Here is a 22,566-nt window from a genome sequence, read left to right as displayed (position 1 = left end):
GCAACAGGGATTATATAATCGAGATGTTTTAGTTTGTGCTACCATAAGGTGCTTTTACACATCTTGAATAGTTTTTGCTTTCTAGCCCTTAAAATTATTTTTATTTCACATGAACAACATTTTGAACTCTGGATGAATGTTTTTCTCCCCTTTTTTCAGGAAGGAATTTAACAGTCACACAGTTTACCTTAGTACTGACTATTTGTGTGAATGATGTCACAAATGAATGAACAGCTGTCTTGGTCTGAACATGTGAAGAATTAACCCGAATCACAAAGAATCATTAAGTTTGCATTTTGGATGATCTGTTCATAAAGTAGAATACAAATATAGATGTAAGGACCATGGTACAGCTACTTTAGGTAAAAGAGATGAATGATCAAGGGCTGCATGTATACTGAATATTCTCATGCTGTCTCTTTTAAATAGTTATTATTTTCCATCTTCATTGGTCTTTTCTTTCTGCCGTAGCTGCATAAAGCTGGTATAGATTAAATAAAGCTTCTATTAACTTCCAGGTTAGTTCAGTTGATTAATATAATTGTGTTTTAATTGTTGTATAATTGTTCGCAAATGTTTGTGTGTGGAGGTATATGAAAGTTTGGAGATTGGGTGTATCGAGAGGTCAGTGCTAAGAGGCCAAGCCCGGTTTGAGTAATCACTAATAAATACATATAAAGATATTTGGGTGAAATCGAATGAGACAGAAATTGACAGGAGTGTCTGTGTATGTCTTTTTTTCCTTAAGGTTCTGTATGCAGAAGAGTGCAAAGCTGGTGCCAGGAGTGACCTTGGACCTGATTGAGAAGTAGGTGTTTTTTTTTGTTGTTGTTTTTTTTTAAATCTCCTCCCCTCTCTAGCCCTCATTTGGTTATCTGCCTCTCGTGGTCTTTTCAGCTGTCCTATTTGTCACCGTTTTATTTTTATGTAGTTTGTTCTTCATTTTTGTTTGTTCTCTAGAAATTGCAGAGAAACCTGGAATAGCCATGTAAATTAATAAAATCATAGAAATGTCTATAGTGAATAAATCTTTCTACTTGCACTTAAATCACATATTTCTTCGCTAGAAATTGCTCTTTGTGAGTGCAATTTCTATGAATTTTCTTTAAAATTATCCATCAATCATCCAGAATAGCTGAAAAGTCATGGAAACCCTGTGATTATTGGAGTTAATATTATGCATTTTTATTTAATTGTAAGCATTTCTGTCACTATCTTTTGAATTCCCTGCAGTGCTATCATGTGCCCAAGTTGTAGTAAAACAATTTGATTTATGCTTGTTTTAATCCTAATTTGTTTGGTTTTGTCTACGGTTTTTTTTCATATGAATTCTATGGTTCTGTGGTTTCCAGCTGCAATAACTTTACAGTGAACTTAAAAAAAAAAGTGTGAGAGTGTGAAATATGGATTATCTGTATCCATTTTGATGTTTTCCAAAAGCATGATTATTTTCGTGGGAATTAGGAACTATTTCAGTAATTATTTAAACTATTTAGAAATCTGTATTCAGACTATTTAGAAATTTTATTTAGATTTATTTATAAACCACTAAAGCAAGTTAAATGGTTCTAAACAACTTTTTCAGTGATCCGAAGTTGGCCTTTGTGACCTTTATCTTTGCACTTTCTCCTGTATAAGAACTGTGGGGCCCCTGAGGCATGATGGGATTGAATTGAGGTAAAGAGGCAGTTCATTGAGCTTTGTGCAGATGAAAAACTATATATATACAGGTGCATCTCAATAAATTAGAATGTCGTGGAAAAGTTCATTTATTTCAGTAATTTAACTCAAATTGGGAAACTCGTGTATTAAATAAATTCAATAACTAAATAAATTAAATAAACACAGACTGAAGTAGTTTAAGTCTTTGGTTCTTTTAATTGTGATGATTTTGGCTCACATTTAACAAAAACCCACCAATTCACCATCTCAACAAATTAGAATATGGTGACATGCCAATCAGCTAATTAACTCAAAACACCTCCAAAGGTTTCCTGAGCCTTCAAAATGGTCTCTCAGTTTGGTTCACTAGGCTACACAATAATGTTTATGTGGTTTAAGGTTAAAAAACATTATTTTCCACATACTGCACCTGTTTACCAAGACATTTTGGAGCACTTCATGCTTCCTTCTGCTGACCAGCTTTTTGAAGATGCTGATTTCATTTTCCAGCAGGATTTGGCACCTGCCCACACTGCCAAAAGCACCAAAAGTTGGTTAAATGACCATGGTGTTGGTGTGCTTGACTGGCCAGCAAACTCACCAGACCTGATCCCCATAGAGAATCTATGGGGTGTCGTCAAGAGGAAAATGAGAAACAAGAGACCAAAAAAGGCAGATGAGCTGAAGGCCACTGTCAAAGAAACCTGGGCTTCCATACCACCTCAGCAGTGCCACAAACTGATCACCTCCATGCCACGCCGAATTGAGGCAGTAATTAAAGCAAAAGGAGCCCCTACCAAGCATTGAGTACATGTGCAGTAAATTAACATACTTTCCAGAAGGCCAACAATTCAAAAAATGTTTTTATGCTTATGAAGTATTTTTTTATACTTATGCTTATGAAGTATTCTAATTTGTTGAGATAGTGAATTTAGAACAAAATCATCACAATTAAAAGAACCAAAGACTTAAACTACTTCAGTCGGTGTATTTTTAATTAAGTAATTTGTAACCCTCTTTTTCTCCCCTGTGTATATATATATATATATATATATATATATATATATATATATATATATACACATACAGGGTTGGGAGGGTTACAAATTACTTAATTAAAAATTTATTCAGTAACATAATCCAATATACCTCAATATGAAAGTAATGTAATCTGATTACTTTTGGATTCCTTTTAGTTACATATGTAAATAAAGTCAAAAAAGCAATATCTAAGTACATTTATTTAACTATGACTTTAAAGTTAAAACTAATAAAAACTATTTGAAACTATTAAAAATCGTGTCTTGTTTCACCATCTAGTTATTACAGCCTGTATATATATTTATATAAAAGGCTATGCAGACATCTAGTGGCTATACAGTTTAGTATTAGTTTTATTTATTTATTTTTTCTTTAACATGTACAAGTAAAAATAAATATAGTTTATACACAATATAAAAAATTTACAACATATTATTATATTTTAAAATAAGCCTACATGTCGAAATGTATGTGAAATGCTATGATCTTTCTTTATTTCATTGACTAATCCGGGGTGTGGGGACTCTCGTGTTAATTTCTACATTTTCCAGCTTATTTTCTGCTAGAAAACAGCTGCAGTCATGCACACCATGGAATTTTAAATCACTAACAAACCCTACATTTTAGCTAACATAATGATTTCCATGCTAGTCGTACCTGCACATGTTCAAGTTGGTTGAGCAGGCTTTGTTAAAGCAAGAGTCTTCATGCATATTTCCTTTAACCTCTTTGAAAACAAAATAACGGTGAAATTTCCTGACATGAAAACGTTTTTCCCAGCAGCGCGTTTGAGGAGAATAATTGTAGACGTGTTATTTGCGCACGCACCAGCAGGTGGCTCACGTGAGTCAACATGTGTCAACAGAACCAGGAACTATGATGAAGCAGCGCTAAATATAGCGTTATTATGTCAAAATACTCATTTAATTAATTTTAAATGAAACAAATGTAATCCTCATAGTATTCCCACTTTTTACAAAATGTAACTGTAATCTGAATACTTTGTTTTGTGATGTAACTGTAATGGATTACAGTTACTAGATTTTTGTATCCTGATTACGTAACGCCGTTACATGTATTCCGTTACTCCCCAACTTTGTATATATATATATATATATATATATATATATATATATATATATATATATACAGCCATGGCCAAAAGTTTTGAGAATGACACAAATATTAATTTTCACAAAGTCTGCTGCTTCAGTGTTTTTAGATATTTTTATCAGATGTTACTATGGTATACTGAAGTATAATTACAAGCTTTCCATAAGTGTCAAAGGTTTTTATTGACAATTACGTTAACTTTACTGTTACATTAACAATTACTTTTTCAAGACCCCTGCAACTAGCCCTGTCATGCTGTCAATCAACTTCTGGGCCACATCCTAACTGATGGCAGCCCATTCTTGCACATTCAATACTTGGAGTTTGTCACAATTTGTGGGTTTTTGTTTGTCCATCCGCCTCTTGAGGATTGACCACAAGTTCTCAATGGGATTAAGGTCTGGGGAATTTCCAGTTTTGTTCCCCAAGCCACTTAGTTATCACTTTTGCCTCATGGCAAGATGCTCCATCATGCTGGAAAAGGCATTGTTCATCACCAAACTGTTCTTGGATGGTTGGGAGAAGTTGCTCTCGGAGGATGTTTTTGTACCATTCTTTATTCATGGCTGTGTTCTTGGGTAAAATTGTGAGTGAGCCCACTCCCTTGGCTGAGAAGCAACCCCACACATGAATGGTCTCAGGATGCTTTACTGTTGGCATGACACAGGACTGATGGTAGCGCTCACCTTTTCTTCTCCGGACAAGCTTTTTTCCGGATGCCTCAAACAATCGGAAAGGGGATTCATCAGAGAAAATTACTTCACCCCAGTCCTCAGCAGTCCAATCCCTGTACCTTTTGCAGAATGTCAGTCTGTCCCTGATGTTTTTTTTTGGAGAGAAGTGGCTTCTTTGCTGCCCTTCTTGACACAAGGCCATCCTCAAAGTCTTCGCCTCGCTGTGCGTGCAGATGCACTCACACCTGCCTGCTGCCATTCCTGAGCAAGCTCTACACTGGTGGTGCCCCGATCCCGCAGCTGAATCAATTTTAGGAGACAGTCCTGGCACTTGCTGCTGGACTTTCTTGGGCGCCCTGAAGCCTTCTTCACAGCAATTGAACCTCTCTCCTTGAAGTTCTTGATGATTCGATACATGGTTGATATAGGTGCAATCTTACAGCAATAACCTTGCCCAACATCTGTTGTTACAGTAGTTCACATAGTTAACATGGAGTAAAATCTGTATCTTTCATTTGATATAAAATATCAAGACAATGAAAGCACGATTTTTGAAGAGTGTATGTCTTGTACCCCAGGTAGACCACTGAGAGAAAAAATAGCAAAGTAGTCCTCGGATACCATGTTCTTTACAGCAACAATCTGACATTTATCCAGTCTCAAACTGATTAATTAGAAGTTATTACTCCACCACCTGCCTGACGTCATTAACAAAACAAATAATAAATAGTAAAATGTATATTAAAAAAACTGTAGAAGTTGTGCTATTTTCTGTCTTGTAAAGCCATGCAGTGGTTTTGTAATGCACAGACTGAAATAGTATTCTCTGATTAATCACATTTTCACTTCTGCATAGTAAAGTTTGGGGCTTTGCGATTAGTTATGACATGTGGCATCTTTGACTTGGCACAGTATGTCTTGGCACAATATGTCTTGAGACATCAAGTCTTATTATATGCTAGCACAAATGAAATCTCAAAAGGAAACTGTTGTATATATATATATATATACATATATTATTTTTTACTTAATATTTTGCATTTGGTCATTTGCTAACATGTACTATGGGCACTGAAGTCAGAAAAAATTACCAAGCTGTCTCATAAAACCACTCTTAAAAATGTGTGTGCATGGTTGGGTCTAAAACAAACGTCTCCGAGGTCGACATTATGGAAGTGAAATCCAGTGTGTTTGCTATATTGAGTGGTACATGGATCATACTGTTGAAAAGAACCGTGTCAAGCCAAGAAAGTTATAGCCTACCTAGATTCACACTGATATTAAATTATATCTTCAACTAGTGAGAAGTTACTCCATAAATTGTGCTCCATGAAACATACAGCTCCTGGAGACCAGGTGCATTACTCATGATTGGAAACAAATGAAGAAAGTAAGTTTGCTGAATGGATAGAGTAAAGTTTGGCAGTGTGGGGCTGTCGTAAAGATATGTGTGTGTGTGTGTGTGTGTGTGTGTGTGTGTGTGCGCATTTTTGTGACAAATGAGGACATAAATTTGTATAATGACAAAGGTATGACATGGGTATTACAAGGAGAAGGTGACTTTTCAGGACATTACCCCAAGTCCCCACTTTTCAAAACGCTTATAAATCACACAGAATTGAGTGTATTGAAAATCTGAAATAGCACAAAGTTTCCTGTAAGGGGTAGGTTTAGGGGTAGGGTTGGTGTTGGGCAATAGAATATACGGTCTGTACAGTATAAAAAACATTATGCCTATGGGATGTCCCCACTTTTCACAAAAACAAACCTGTGTGTGTGTGTGTGTGTGTGTGTGTGTGTGTGTGGTGATAGATGGCGTCTAGTAGCAGCAGTGTGTTAGTCAGTTGCACGTTAGAGGCGATGACATTTGCTTGAGACTTCTGCCCAGCTTGAGCTGCCTGACTCACCAACTCATCACGAGGACAGAGCCCACTGCTGCCAGTCGCATTCAAAGTGCTGTTGCCTGTGACTCTCACTATCAGGTGTCAGTAATTTGTAATAATAAAATTTGGTTGCACACGCATACATAGTTATTATACATTTCTAACTCTATCTCGCTCTGTCTCTTGTGTACACACATGCGAGTGTTTCAAATATAAGCAAAATACATATAAGATCTGTCCCAAACCTGCCTAAAGCTGCCTTCTAAGCCAGTATTCTAGCTGTCATGGAACCCCATAAGTGACTGATTTAAAATGCTCTTCATGGACAACTCATATAAATAGCATTCCACATGGGAAAAATAGACTCATTGATTTCAGCAGAGTGTGAGCATTTTGCTAAGATAACAGTGTGATACAAATTGATAAACAAATGGATAATTATCAGTGTAGTTTGATAGATATGAAATACAATTTTAAAAAATTTTATCGTGTACCATCTTTTTTTTTTTCACAATGCATTCTGGGATTTCCTTCTCTGTAGGAGACACAATTTGTGTGTTTGTACAAGACAGCTCCATGACTTGCAGTTATTTTTCTAATAGCAATTCCCGTCTTTGTTCTTTCAAAGTTAGTGAACCCTTAATTATTTAATGTAGAGAAATCTGTCATGTTATGTTATTCACAAAATGATTATATTTCAATAACTAATTAAGATCAGAAACATTGTATAATTAGATTTTGAAATTAATGTAAAAATTTGTTTAGTTACTATTTATTTACTTGATTATCTTATGTAGTTGAATATTTCACCAGGCATTTAAGAATAAGATTCTTTTTTTACAATGACTGTCTTGCCCAAATAGAAGTCAAATCTAACTGTATTTACATGTGCGCTAATTAATATTTAATATTTTTGTTTTGATGACCGAAGTGACCATGATTATGATGCGTTAATGTCATATCAGAATTATTTTAATTACAAGATTAAAATAAATAATTAGTACATCTTTAAACACGCTACATAATAATATACTGTGTAATGTAATGGGGGATCAGGTTGTAGATTTTATGGCAGAATCCAGTCATGATATGATTATTCAACAGCAAGTTGAGCAGTTTGGCCAGAAACTGTTAAAAAATTAAGGTGGAATAGGTCCAGCATCATGAATTTTCTAGGCCAGTATTTCTTAATCCTTCTCTTGGAGGCCTCTCATCGCTGCACATTTTGTGTTTTATCTGATATACCAAATTATGGTCATAAATATGACTTCACAAAAGAACTGATGAGCTGAATCAGGCATGTTAGATGAATCATCCAAAATGTGAAGTTTCCCCAAAATATATATATTTTTTTATTACAGGATTATAAGGGCTTATCATTCTCTTTGAACGCTTTTAATCTATGCATGTCCACTTGTATTACATACACATATTTATACTGTCGATACATTGCAACTGTGTAAAACAGAAATACAGCAGGTGGTCATACCCCATCAGTTACCTGCTGTGGTTAGCTGTTCCTCTCCATGGTGTGTTACCTCATCTCAGCTGCTGAGATGAAAACCAAGATCACCTTCACCCCTTAAGGTGAGAATTGAAATCGTTGAGTGATGACTTTTGTCCTCCCAGAATATCTGTTTTTTTGGTCACAGACTGAGAGTAGAAAATTGTTTTTTGATTCATTATTCTTCCCTTCTCTCTCTCTCTCTCTCTCTCTCCCCCTCTCACTCTCTCTCACTTTCTGTCTGTTTTTTTCTGTCTCTCTCTGTATATGTTTTTATACTTTTTACTAGCATTTCTCTCTTACACTTTACTCTAAGGTTCTATATGTTAACATTTCTTATTTCAGTAGTTAACATACATTAACAATAAACAATACTTGTGCAGCATTAATCTTGTTGATGTAATGTTAATACAAGTTAAATGGTAATACATTTGTTAATTAGTAAATGCATTATAAGCTAACATAGATTTTTATAAATTAACTTTAACCAAGATTAATAAATGCTGTATCTTGTTATAGAATGTTACCACTGTCTTTAATAAGCTTTTTAAATTACATTATATTTTCCAAATCAGACAGATGGACAAATAATTTAGCTGTTTTCATCTTGAACTTAACAGTGTAGAAGGTTATATGTGCAGTCCATCTAAATGCTGTGGATGTGTAGATATTTTCATGTTTCAATGGCTAAAAAAATGCAGAAAAAAAAGAACTGCCCACATTTACATGAAAAGGCCGGCTGACCAACAGACTGAAGACACCAACCACAGTTAGTTTTTTTTTTTATTGTATTTATTTATTTTAATAAATTTGAAATACCACATAAATAGACTGGTATGGAACAAAGTGTTAGTGCGTTCCAATAACTGCAGAACAGTCTCCACTAAAGGGTGTCCAAACAACACAGAAAAAAGTAAATACATAAAAATTGCAGGCAAATCAAAACAATCTACCAAATGAAAAGACATTAGACTGGATCAAGATTACTTTCTTTAATTAAAGATTGAAATGAGAATGCTCTTATTGCATCAAAAGATGTTATTATAGTGTCTATCAGACAGCGCCCCCTGTTTGCTGGAATTTTTATTTTAAAAGAAATAGAAGTTTATGGCAATGATTCTCAAATGTTGGGTCACGACCCAAAAATGGATTGGAGGTGTAATGTCATGGACAAGAGAGGACATGGGTACATGGGTAAACTGAAAAGTGAAAATGACTGAATACCAAAGTGAATCAGGGGGAGAAATAGAGAAATAGACAGTTACAAGTCAGTTTAACCGTCTGAGGGAACCATCAGCTTATACTAAACCTCTGTTTTGTTTAGTTAAATGTACGATACTTGCATTGCCTTGGCCATTGGATGAGCATCTGGATGCAGTCTCGGATGGAAGTCTTGATGGTTTGAAGATTCGATGGTGTTGGAATAGCGATCATGTTTGAAGAGTGACATACTCAAAAGATGTTATTCTGACTCAGTGGTGGTCGGGAGAGTTCTCTCCAGGGTGAAAAGTTGGGTAACACTTTCTATGAAGCCCGTATTTATAATACATTATAAGGGTATTCTTACTGAAACTGTAAATTTGACCTTCAACTGCTTGGTAGCTGTTGAAGTCCACTATAAGGAGACTAATCCTGTAATGTTTTCATCAAAAACCTTCATTTCTTTTCGACTGAAGAAAGATAGACGTAAAAATCTTGAATGACATGACAGCTTGTGAGTGGTTAGATGTTGAGTGTTATTTGAGTGTTTCCTGTGGAGCTAATGTTAATTAATTGATGTGAGCTTTATACTCCAACTGAAAAAAATTCAATGTTTTATATGGTTACATTTTATTTTGATGGTCCCCTTAATCAATCGACTATAAGCAACTTTGCAACTACATGCCAACTAACTCTCATTAGAGTATTAGTATGCTCAAGAATGGTAGAATCTAGTATGGTAGAATAAGTTGATGTACTTGCAAAGATACTTATAGTCAGTTTATCTGTTGATTGACCATCAAAATAAAGTGTTAGCAAATATTTACAGTAGCAGACATACTAATACTCTAATGACCGCTAGTTGATATGTAGTCACTTATCAACAGTAATCATCATACTCTTAAAAGCTATAACCACAAATAAGTAAATATTATAATATATTAAAACTGTTCTTATGAATATTCATGAGATGATACAACATATTATAAGTTTTTTTATAAATCATCATGCATTCATTATAATGCCTTAAGAATACCCTTATAATGTATTATAAATACGGGCTTCATCAGCAGAAAAAGAAAAGAAATAAAACACAGATTTTTTTATAGGTTTAAAGGGGGGCACGACCAAAAATGTTTGAGAACCACTGATTTAGATCATCAAAATATGAATTCGTGGATAGCAAAAATGTATAGGTGAGGTTACATTAACTAGTGACTCTATCATAAAGCATGCATAAAACAGTATACAATATACAAGAACAGTAATAATACACACAATGACATGGGTATATATATATATATGTTCATTCATGGAAATGTTTATCTATGAATTAATGAAAGAGGTTCTTTTCTATGGGCAGTATTTGTCAGACTCTGGTCCGTGTTTTGTGTGTGTTTTGCTCCTCGTGTGCCTTCCTTGCCCTTATTTTGTCCTTCCTGTTCCCGTCCTCATTGTGTGTATTTGTCTCCAGCTGTGTTTTGATTAATTAGTTAATTTGCTCCCAGGTGTGTCCCATTGGTGTCTGTGTATTTAAAGTTTTCTCAGTTCCTAGTTCTCGGTCTGCTGTTAAGTGTCATTTTGGTTTGCCTGATGTCTCCCGTCCTGTGATCCCGTGTGCCTTCATTAAATCCTTTTTGATTTACTTCATTCCTCGTCTCCTCGCTCGTTCCTGCGCTCCCAGTGTGTGTGTGACAGAACAGCAGACCGTAAACAGTAAGCGGTGCTCCTTCTCCCGTGTTTTGTTTTTGTTTTAAATAGTCTTTTGTTTTCTTTGTTTTCCCTGTTTGTTCCCCGCGGGATGACAACCGTCCTGCTGTCAAGTGTTCCCGGCCGCGGCTCACTTAAGCCCGCCTGCCGCTCAGAAGACAAACCCGCTGGCCGCTCCGAAGATAGATAAGCCGAGATTAGCTCGCCGGTCGCACCATTGTCAAGGCCGCTGGCCGCGGCTCATTCTAGCCCACCGGCTGCTCCGAAGACAAGTCCGCCGGCAGCTCAGTATTCAAGTGGATCCAGTTCCTTTTTCATGGCCAGGAGTGCCGTTCCTAGTTCCAGAGGATCCAGTTCCTTTGTCACGGCCAGGAGTGCCGTTCACAGTTCCAAGGGATCCAGTTTCGGCTAGGAATGCCGTTCCCAGTTCCAGTGGATCCAGCTCCCCAGTTTCGGCCAGGAATGCCGTTCCCAGTTCCAGTGGATCCAGTTCCCCAGTTTCAGCCAGGAATGCCGTTCCCAGTTCCAGATGATCCCGTTCCTTAGTCATGGCCAGGAGTGCCGTTCTCAGTTCCAGTGGATCCAGTTCCCCAGTTTCGGCCAGGAGTGCCATTCCCAGTTCCAGTGGATCCAGTTCCCCAGTTCCGGCCAGAAGTGCCGTTCCAGAGTATAGCCCACGGAGGGCTCCTGTTCCCGATTTAAGCCCAGGGAGGGCCCCAAATCCCCAGTTAAGCCCAGGGAGGGCTCCAGTCCCCGGTTATGGCCCACGGAGGGCCTCGGAGCCCGAAATCTAAAAAAAATAAGTATTTTTTTGGGGGGGCAGTAGTGTGCAGTAGTCAGTAGGCTGCTTTGCCATGGCCTCCTGAGTCCCCTGATCCGCCATGGCGCCCAGAGCTGCCAGATCCGCCACGGCACCCAGAGGTGCCAGATTCGCCACGGCACCCCAAACTGTCAGATCCGCCATGGATCCCGGAACGGGCACCGCCCTGGAGGCCTTCCGTCTGGTAACCCTACTCCTAGAGGCCTCCAGAGTGCCCACCCCCCCTCCCCATTGGATGTTGTACAGCGCGGGACGCGCCTTCTGGGAGTGGGGAGTTAGACTCTGGTCTGTGTTTTGTGTGTGTTTTGCTCCTCATGTGCCTTCCTTGCCCTTATTTGGTCCTTCCTGTTCCTGTCCTCATTGTGTGTATTCGTCTCCAGCTGTGTTTTGATTAATTAGTTCATTTGCTTCCAGGTGTGTCCCATTGTGTTCTCAGTTCCTAATTCTTGGTCTGCTGTTAAGTGTCATTTTGGTTTGCCTGATGTCTCCAGTCCTGTGATCCTGCGTGCCTTCATTAAAACCTTTTTGACTTACTTTATTTCTCGTCTCCTCACTCGTTCCTGCACTTCCAGTGTGTGTGTGTGACACTAAAACACTCTCACAGTGTCTACCGTGGTGTTGCAGCTATTAGAACAGAAACAAAGCTGTTCTACTCATCTTACTGTCTCCTTTCACATTCATATGTAAGTTGTGAGAGCTTAGTTTGTACATTAGAAAGATCTGAAAAAGCTTGCAGAGCATGCACAAAATGCACTTCATGCAGCATATTTGATTAAAACACCAGGTGTAAATGGGAAATGTTTCTCCCTCGTCTACTTATGATCCAATGTTAATTCCAGGTGTAAAACAGGGATTGTGTGGTCTATGGCACAGTATGTGTATGTCTGTGTTTAGTTTACATACGTGTGTGTGTGTGTCTACTTCACTTTGCACATAGCAGTTAGGACAAATTTATCTTCTTTAAGTTAGTCTCATGGTGCCACCCACAAGTCTGAAAGTCTGTGACTAATCTCTGTTTCTAATCATGACAGCAGTCACATAATGCCAAATTCTGTCTTAATTTATTAATAATTAATTAAAGGGAACAGTTCTGTTGCTTTGCTGCACTTTTTCTCCTCTCTCTCTCAAGTTCAAGTTGCTTTATTGGCATGACATTTGTATTATAGTATTGCCAAAGCATTTTAAGTATATGTAAAATACAGAATATAATTACACCAGAAAAGTAATAAGCAAGACAATAAATAAGGAAAGTGAACAAACAAAAAACAATAGCAAACAGTATATCTAATATTAATTATAACAATTACAATTATATACAATGAAGAATATGTGAAATAAAGAAAATTAATACAGTGGATTAACCATTTTGTATGGTGTGTCAGGTGTGTATTTTGCAGCTAGTTTGGCTGCCATGTCATCCTCTCCAAGTATATAGCGGAGGATCTCTGAGTCATTTAGAGTAAAGAATGAAGAGTTCAGTGCTGCAAATTGTAGAAAGAATATTTCCCTTGTAGTGGTGTACTTGGGACAGACAAGTAGAAAGTGTTTCTCATCCTCTATTTGATTCAAGTCACAGTGTCTGTATAGTCGCTGTTCTCTCTGTATCCAGGATTTTTTGTCTTCCTTTCTCTATTTCTAAGTTGTGGTCACTGAGTCGATGTCGATGTTTTGAAAGAATATTTAATAGATTCAGTATCAGATTGACTGAGATGATGCCAGAATTGAACACGTCTTTTTTTGTATTTCAATGGTTAAGGGGTATAAGCCCAGTTCAGCCCTTCAGGCATTGTAAACAAGTGCCTCTGTTTACCCTTAGAATGTTTTTTGCAAGTTCCAGTCGTGTTCTATTGCAAATTCCAGTTGTGTTCTTTCTATTAAACTTTTATCCCAATTTTCAAACTTTAATATTAGTCCCCAAATTTGACTCCCATACAGTAGAATTGGTTTAATGATTGCGTGATATAATTTGATCCATATTTTAATTGGATTTTTTAATTGGCCAAACTGTGATTTTATGGCATAAAATGCCCTCCAAGTCCTCTCACTCAAGCCCTCAAGCTTTCTCTCGCGCTCTCTCTCAGCATGCTCAGCTCTGATTCGGGGATGTTTTTTAAGGTTAGGGTGTGATCTGTTATTTCAGTATTACTCCTTTGAGCAACAGTGCTTGTGTCCAGTGGTGTTTGTGAAAGAAATTGTGGTTTTAGATGCTCTGTGTTATCTTGTCTCCAGTGGGCAGTAAGTGGGATGTTGATTTAGATGTGCTCTTTTTGTATTATCTCTCTCTCTCGCTCTCTCTCTCTCTCTGTCAATTCAATTCAATTCAAAATTTCTTTATTGGCATGACTGTAAATGATGCAATATTGCCAAAGCTTAGTACACATGTACAAAAAGATGAAAAAAAAACATGTGAACATTTGATACCACAGTCTTTAAGTTACAAAGAAACACACATAAATACTTCGGATCACTGTGGTGGACAGTAGGGTAACACACATTCAGAGGTCAGACACAACACGCATTCACCTGCTGTCTCTCAGGCTGTGGCACATCCACACGTATCTCGCAGCCACATAATTTGATTTTTTTTTTTTCTGTCTCTCTCTCTCTCTCTCTCTCTCTCTCTCTCTCTCTCTCTCTCTCTCGCTCTCATTAATTAATGATCTCTTATTAAAACACTTCCGCTGTTTGAGATGTCTCTGGTCACAGCATGCACATTATTCTTATTCTAAACCAGGACTGGAGGGATGTCCCATTAGTAATTACAGTAGAAGGGATGCCATGGTTGCTTAGCAACAGCATTTCCTGTGCAGCTCTGTTAGTATGCACCATCACACCTCAGTCCACCTTTACTGTAGGGCTTCATAGAAAAATACATTTTATATTTTGATTATTGGCATATCAACATACAAACATTATACAGGCCTGTCACATCGACCAATATAATACCATTACCTCTTTATCAAGTCAAGTCACTTTTATTTATATACCACTTTATACAGTACAGATTATTTCAAAGCAGCTTCAGAGTAATAACACAGGGAAATAATGGTGTTAAATGTATTAATTATAAAATAAATTCAATTTCAGCTTTAAAGCAGCTCTACAAATGACAAAGGTGTCATTATTCAGCTCAATTAAGTTCAATAATTAGTTTAGTTTAGTTAATAACAGTGTCAGTGTTGAAAAGGTTCTCAGTAATGAAACAAACTCAATTTCACTTTAAAGCTGCTCTACAATAGTTTTATTGTTCAGTGTTGATTCAGTTGTGATCGGTAACAGTGCAAAGATCACTTTGCATTATACTGTTACCGTCTTTCTCTCTAATAAACACCAAAATGAATTGTTGGGTTTCATGTATTTACATATTCATTTTTCTTAGGATCCCGGGCAGGCTGAATGACAGAAGGACACCATTAGGGGAGCTGAACTGGATTTTCACAGCTATCACTGACACAATTGCATGGAATGTCCTGCCGAGAGGTTTGTCCTGATTAAAATCCAGCTCTTCGCGATCTCTAAAGATTTAGTTTTCTGTCGATCAATTCCACAGACCTTTCAGGGCTCCCAAAAGTGTGACAAATTCATTTTGATCATTCAACATCTGTTAAATGACTTTGGCTCAGTTAGAACCCAGATTTGCCTGTTGGTTTTGCTTGTTCCACAAAATAACAGAAACTGTCAGAGACATTGCATATGCACATACTGTAACATGGTGATGTCATGTGGCCTAACTGTGCAAATAGTGTGGTGGCACTTACAGTATGCGGATAACTGTGGTTATACCCCGGTCTGAGTTTGTCTTGTTTGTCATTTATGTCATGTTCTGATCCCAATATCCAACTAATGTCCTTTTTGATATCTAACTGTCTTGTGACAAAACCCATAACATTTAAAAGAATATCATAAAATATCTTCAAAAGGTTGTATGTGAAAACATGTTTAAATGTATTTTATTTATTGATTTATTTTGTTTTTTGTTTTGTTTTGCATTTGCTCTCGGGAAAAAAAAAGATTTTTATGATACGATACATTGTTATAGTAATTATGTTTATATATTGGTTTGGGCTAAGGAATTTAGAATATGGTCATGCATTAATGTGTGTTTTATGAAAACTAATAAACAGCCAATATACTTGCAATATGCATGCCAATAAGCAGCTCATTAATAGTGAATAGTGTTCCCTAATCTAAAGTGTTACGTTAATTCATAATAGAAAATACAAAAATAGTTCCAAAAGCCAAAGCAGGATCAATTGTTGCATGCCCCAGAGCTACTCACAGACTGTGAATTGAAGTGAGACATCAGTGAAGCATCCCAGTGCCCTTAAACTAAATGTCATTACTTTTAACAGTGCTTGGCCAATAAGATTAGAAGAAATATAATGATGCTTATTTCTGCATTCACAAGCTTTGTAAATGTTTTCTGGCAGTTTTTACAGTGGTCTTCATTAAAACAGAAGATATTTATCTAAATTCCCAAATTCAAGCATCACATAAAACCAGCTTTGACGTTTTTACTCTTGTCTCTGTCCTGAGGAGGAACCAGGCGTGATTCTGAGGGTATATCCTGACCTCTCACATCTTTTAATTAATTATTGTACATCAGAGAGAAATCTACATAATGAAAATCTCCAGGGTTTAATCTGTCGTGCACACACATCATAATTATAGGATCTCATTAGGACTGAGCACTTCACACAACAGAATTTTGAAATTTTAATCGTTACCTTCTATCACATATGTAATTTCTTCATAATGCATAAAGATATATATTTTTTAATTCTCTCTCTCTCTCTCTCCCCCTCTCTCTTTCTCTTTCTCTCTCAATCTTTAGATCTCTTTCAGAAATTGTTTCGTCAAGATCTTTTGGTGGCCAGTCTATTTCGAAATTTCTTGTTGGCTGAGAGAATAATGAGGTCATATAACTGTACACCAGTCAGCAGCCCCAGGTTGCCACCCACATACATGCACGCTATGTGGTAAGTGTATGGATGTGAACACACACACACACACACACACACTCACACACACACACACATGCAGTATGTTCTACATTATTTTCCCTAATACTGTATGTGCAAAATTTGTTCAGACAGGACAAAAATTTAAGTTTTGTTGTGTCTGATTTATATGCTTAGTTGTTCTTAGTCTAAACAGTAAAAAATACAAGAAATCCATATTTGTATATGGTTTGAAATCCAATTTTCATGGGATTTTTGGAAATGCCTTTGAGTCTGAATGTTCAGTGTGAAGTGTATTAATGCAATATACAGTAATGCCTGCATTCACTCATTTTCACTCACTCTTTGAGTGAACAAATTTGCAATTTCAGTCACAGAATATGTTGTCTGATTTCACACTCGTGAACAGTGTTGGGGGTAACGCATTACAAGTAACGCAAGTTATATAATCAGATTACTTTTTTTCAAGTAACTAGTAAAGTAACGCATTACTTTTTAATTTACAAGAGAATATCTGAGTTATGCAAGTTACTTTTTTTCCCAATTTATTGATTGACAGCTCTCCTGTCCCCATGTTGAGAGAAATCAGAAGACGTTACTGTAGTTTTAAAATAAATATGAATATGCATTAATTCATCTCACTCACAAATAAAACTGATTCTGTATTCCTCAAAATCAATAAAAATAATGCAACTCAGAATATTGTAATGCATAACTTTTAAAACTAACTTTCCCCAACACTGCTCGTGAATGTGTAATATACAGAATTGCCTTTCGAGACGCATAGTTTTTCATGTGCCTCATTTAGTTCATCACCATGGCAAGATGTGATAAATATGAACACAGACAAAAAAGTTTTCAATGCTACAAAATAATAGGTACTTCATACAGTATGTTGTAGAAGACAGTCTCTTGGAATCGTGCTCACGTTCATTACTATGGCAACTAATGTATTTATATTGGACACTGACTATACTGTCTGAACACTGTCTGAGCTAGAGATTTCTGGAATTTTCACTTGCAAAATAACAGTGAAGTCCATGTCCCTGTAAAAAAGCAGAATTGTTTGCAGTCAACAAATCCCTATATTTTGTAATTTATAGTTTAAAATACATGCATACGTATTCCAACTCAACATCATTACGTAACTTTAGTACCATGTCGATATAAAAATAAATGAATAAAAAAACAACATGATTTCTACAGTACATAATATAGGCGACGGACTTGATTTGTTTCAAAAATATTTATTTATTTGTTCTTTATTATTTAATGTATACTTAATTGCATCAAGGCCTTATGCCATTGTTTTAATTAAAGCAATATTTTAATTACATATAAAGTGATAATTTTGATATGTTTATATTTTTTTCTTAATATTTAAACAATAAAGATCAAAATTAAATTAATAAATTATATTTTTACATAATGTTGAGTATTCAGCAGCACATAAGATTTTGTTGTGGCAAAATAATTATCGAGTATCGAATCGGTATTGACTATTGATATTTTGTTATCAAGGCAAACTCTCAGTAATATTCTATTTTATTATATTTCTAATAAAAGTAAAATCCATAAACCAGGTTTTAAACAACATTCCCTGGAGAGTGGGGAGCTTTTTTATTCCTACAGTGAATGGCACTACTCATTTATTTACACTGGTATTTTACACATAGGTCTCTCCCTCTGCATTTTACATGAACTATGTTATGAATTTTCATTCCCCCTCTCTTCTCCTGTTTTCCATCATCAGTGTCATGCTGTTGGCTAAACCTGCATTGTGTAATCCTCAGCAGAGTATGATGGAATCGAAACTTTGTTCTCCACAGCTAGTTGAAGCTTGAATCTCATAACATGCCATTAGCAAGAGAGAAATAGATTTCACTTTCATAATGGGGCATCAGAGCTCTTTAGTTATGCTGGACAGAAAGTTCCTTCAGTCTTATGAAACAGGAGATGAGAAATGGAGAGAGGTGGAGGAGGAAGGATAGTGCCTTCCGCTATTAGGAGGAGACATGATGAAGCAGGGCAGGAGTAAAGGAAAGAAACGATACAGGAAACAGACAGAAAGAATATGAATGATCTTTGTGAAATAATCATCGCAGTGTGCACCGAAGGTACAGCAACTGTCCAAATAAATTACCAGTCACAATCGGAAATGATTATAAAACTAATGTACAAATGAACCCTTGGATGTATGCAAGTGTTAACCATACGTTGAATTTGTACTTAATCTAAAACTAATTTAAGCATTCTAAAATACTTCTATATTTATTATAATGGCTATATTTATAATTAAGCAGCATATTTTGTAAGTAATATATTTTAATAAATTAATGAATATATTAACTATCTTATTAATAAATTAAACATTTAATCCATTATTATACATACAGTTTTTGTAATTTTTAATTACATAAATAAAATGAATAATCATTATTGTTATATGATTATGTGGCTGAAAAATAAGACTCTCAGGTTCAAATTCAGGTGATTTTACGATTCAGCGGACAAAGCAGGTACTTTGATTGTATTCGTTTTATGATTTTACTGATTTGATTAACTTGTACTGTAGAGTAATGGTAACTTAGCATTCCATTCATCCATGTAGAAGAACTTTTTATCATGGGACACATACCGTAGCAGCAAAAGTGGGATGGGGCAGCCAGCAGAGGGAAGGGAAATATCTCTGCTCAGAAAAAGTTACAACACAAAATATTTTAATGAGAGGGAAAAGCAGATCAATTGGCGAAACCGACAAGACACAATGGACCAGTGGAGTGAGTATACTAGAGCTGGGAGGAATGCCCTATGCTGTTGACTGTTGTCATGATCCACTACTGCAGCTGGCCTAATGGTATTGGGACTTTTGTCCCATTAAATATTTGTATATTTACATTCCACTGGGAGAAATCCTGGTGATAGAGACTGGCAAAGCATATTAGAGCCATAGCTGTAGTTTTAGCTTTTGAATGGACAACACGTTTGATGTGTTATGTAATGTTATGAATTAAATATAGCCAAAGTGTTGCAGGTTCAGTGATCAAAGTAATTCTCAGCTGATGCAGCAGAAGAAAATACTTTGAAAAAGGAGTGTTAAACCACAGTGTGTGATGGAGCTCAGCGCTGCTGCTATAGGTGAAGGGTCAACAGATGATTAGTTTTCATGTAATGTAACATAACTTTACATGCAGCCTTTGACAAGCGCAGTGAAGATTACATGCAGATACTCTAAAGCAGTGCTTCTCAACTTGTTGGTCTGTTCTTTTAGGGTCATACAGGCAACAGTGCATACAGTGTAATCATGCAGCATTAGGATAGCAAGCTAAATAGTAGGGCTGCACGATAAATCGCATGTGATATTTAATGCACATCTTGTCAGAAAGCCGGTTCTGTAATCAGCGGTAAATCTCCATCACCTGCGGGCTTTCACATTGAGCAGCATTAACTACACAGAGCCGTTGTTCACTGACGAGCTGCGCAAAAAAATCGCGCGAATATGAACGTGGTTATATGATCACTTTTTAAAAGGAAGTGAGAAAACTTTCCATACAGTATCTTTTGACATCAATGGCCATGTGTTGAATAAAAGTCATCTTTATTTTGGTGAAGATCCATCTGTCACTGGGTCAACATGGATAATACTTTCCCCATCCTTGAAAACAATGAACAAATCTACATAAGGTAATATCAGCTACAATTTTGGTACTGTCTTGGGTTACCACTTGATGTCCAATGTAACGTTTAGGTCCTATAGCAAAACCATTTGAGAATCAGGGCCCGTATTTATCAAGCCTCTGAGAATTACTCTCAAGAACATTGCTAAGAATTGACTTAAGTGTAAAAAACTTCTTGGCTCAAAGCTGCGCTTAAAAGTTAGTTATCAAGCATCTCAGTCACATTTGACGATAAAGAATTTTCAAGAGAATACATTATGGTAAGGAAACGAATTGTCATCACAACCTTCAATTTAGGGTTGTGCCGGTAGACGATAGTATCATGTATCGACGATAGTCAGAGATATCGCCTGTGGCTGATTTCTTTGACGACAGCAAGACGATTATTATTATTATTATTCGTCAAAAATATAGACTCCTATCTTTAGTGATGCAGCGCAGAGAGCCGCTTCAGAAACTTGCCGCGGCGCGGGTGGTGAGTAGCCGGGATCAGCTCCGGTGGACGTTTCGGAGCCGTAACGCGCTGCAGACGTGTGCAGTGTAAATAAGGGCTAAGAGATTTATTCATGATACAGTGTAGGTAGCTTCACTGATTATAACGGGAGTGTTTTTAAAGAGCATAATACTCGTGCTAGACTGAAGTCAATTATGATGTTCTATGGTAATGTAAATATTCTTTGCTTGTTTCTGTTTGAATAACTGAGGAAATGTAACTGTTTTATTAACAAACCTCATTGGTTCTTTAGCATCAAGAAACCACATATGAGCTTCTGTTTACCACATTTGATATGTTCTATGTTTGATATATGATATATCAATGTTTATCTGTGAACATATGACTAAATTAAATGCATATTTGCATATTGGCTTGCAATGGAGGGACATAAATCTTTCATGTTTCATTAAAAACATTTGCGTTTTTTGAAAATGAGCAATATGAGGGTAAGTGAGGGTGAGTAAATAATGACAGAATTCTCATTTTTGGGTGAACTAACCCTTTAAGTAGAGGAGTGAAATAATATGTCTCAGAGATTTCAAACAAGTAAATTTCATTTGGTCAGAGCCTAAAATCTCACAGCAAGAAACATGAGTGTAAGATTGACTAATGTGACATCTTTGTGTGTGTGTGTGTGTGTGTGTGTGTGTGTGTGTGTGTGCAGGCAAGCGTGGGACCTTGCGGTGGACATCTGCCTCTCCCAGCTTCCCACCATCATCGAGGAGGGTACAGCTTTCAGGGTGAGCATGACTGATACTGCCTCTGTGTGACGATACTGCCACAGTTATTCAGGGTCTGCTAAAGCTATTATTTCTTTGACTCAAATTAGCACTGCAATCCTACTTATGATTTCAGTTCAGTTGTAGAATCTCTAATTATACTCAAAGTGATTTGTATATTTGACCTCAGTAGTTATTGAATTTGATCTGGTTCCATGACACAACCAAAGCAAAAGATACTGAATGTCGGGGGTACTTTCAAACATGTGTTTCCCTCATGAACACCATGTCTGAAAGTGTCAGGGACACATGTTCTAACTGCTGAGCCCCTGACTGTTTTATTTACTATTTTTTTTCCACCTCTTTTTTTATTTTGTGCTCAGTTTTACTGGATATGAGGTGCATTTCTTGTTGTTTCTGATATGCACTTCTGCTATAACAGCTGAATTTTTCTTCTGGGATCTGTAAAGTGTTATCTAATGCAGTTTCCCAACCTTTTTTTAGTCGCGGCACCCTTTGGAAATTTTAACAAACTTGTGGCACCCTACAAAATTAATTTTGTCACAATATTTGAATTTCTAACTTCGATGTGATAATTTGAAAAGTATAGATATTCGGTACAACAGGGAAGAACTGCAGAATATAATGTCATACAGATATTTTTTATATTATTAAACATTTTTGTCCATCACTGGTGGCAATCAGTAGGCTAATTTCTAATGAAGAGACCAATTTATATGACAGATTTTAATGTAGGCTTTTATACATATGTAAACATTATTTAATTACCATTATAACTAGCTATCTCACACATTTTTGCTCACTCAGCGGTTTTTTTATTTTACAGTGGAAATTTTGGTGCAGTAGCACAATAGCTTGATATCAAACTTTGAATTGAATAAAAAATGACAAGTAAGCAGTCAGTAATAAAATAAGAACAAATAAAGAAATTAATAATGATAGCACAAATAAAAAATAACGACAGGCCTTCGAATTAAATACATTGCTTTTTAGTTTTTCTAAAACTAAAGTTTTTAGTTTTTTAGTTTTTTTTAGATCTAACAGTAGGGTTAAGATATTTAACTTTTTTTTTTTTTTTTACCAAT

General features: G+C 36.3%; 1 protein-coding gene across 3 annotated transcripts in view; it reads left to right on the top strand.

The window, feature by feature from the left end:
* The window catches only part of rptor (regulatory associated protein of MTOR, complex 1), a 304,659-nt gene that overhangs the window by 203,198 nt on the left and 78,895 nt on the right, over window positions 1-22,566 (top strand). For all 3 annotated transcript variants that reach the window (XM_016281200.1, XM_016281199.1, XM_016281198.1), the window contains exons 8-11: window positions 749-808; window positions 14,987-15,087; window positions 16,442-16,586; window positions 21,406-21,481. In XM_016281200.1, the coding sequence (XP_016136686.1) occupies window positions 749-808; window positions 14,987-15,087; window positions 16,442-16,586; window positions 21,406-21,481 (382 nt within the window). The remainder of the gene's footprint in view (window positions 1-748; window positions 809-14,986; window positions 15,088-16,441; window positions 16,587-21,405; window positions 21,482-22,566) is intronic.

The sequence above is a fragment of the Sinocyclocheilus grahami genome, unplaced genomic scaffold (assembly GCF_001515645.1).
Source record: "Sinocyclocheilus grahami isolate Dianchi unplaced genomic scaffold, SAMN03320097.WGS_v1.1 scaffold148.1, whole genome shotgun sequence".
Lineage (NCBI taxonomy): Eukaryota > Metazoa > Chordata > Actinopteri > Cypriniformes > Cyprinidae > Sinocyclocheilus > Sinocyclocheilus grahami.
Note: the sequence above shows the minus strand (reverse complement) of the source record. Positions and strands in the feature narration are given on the sequence as shown.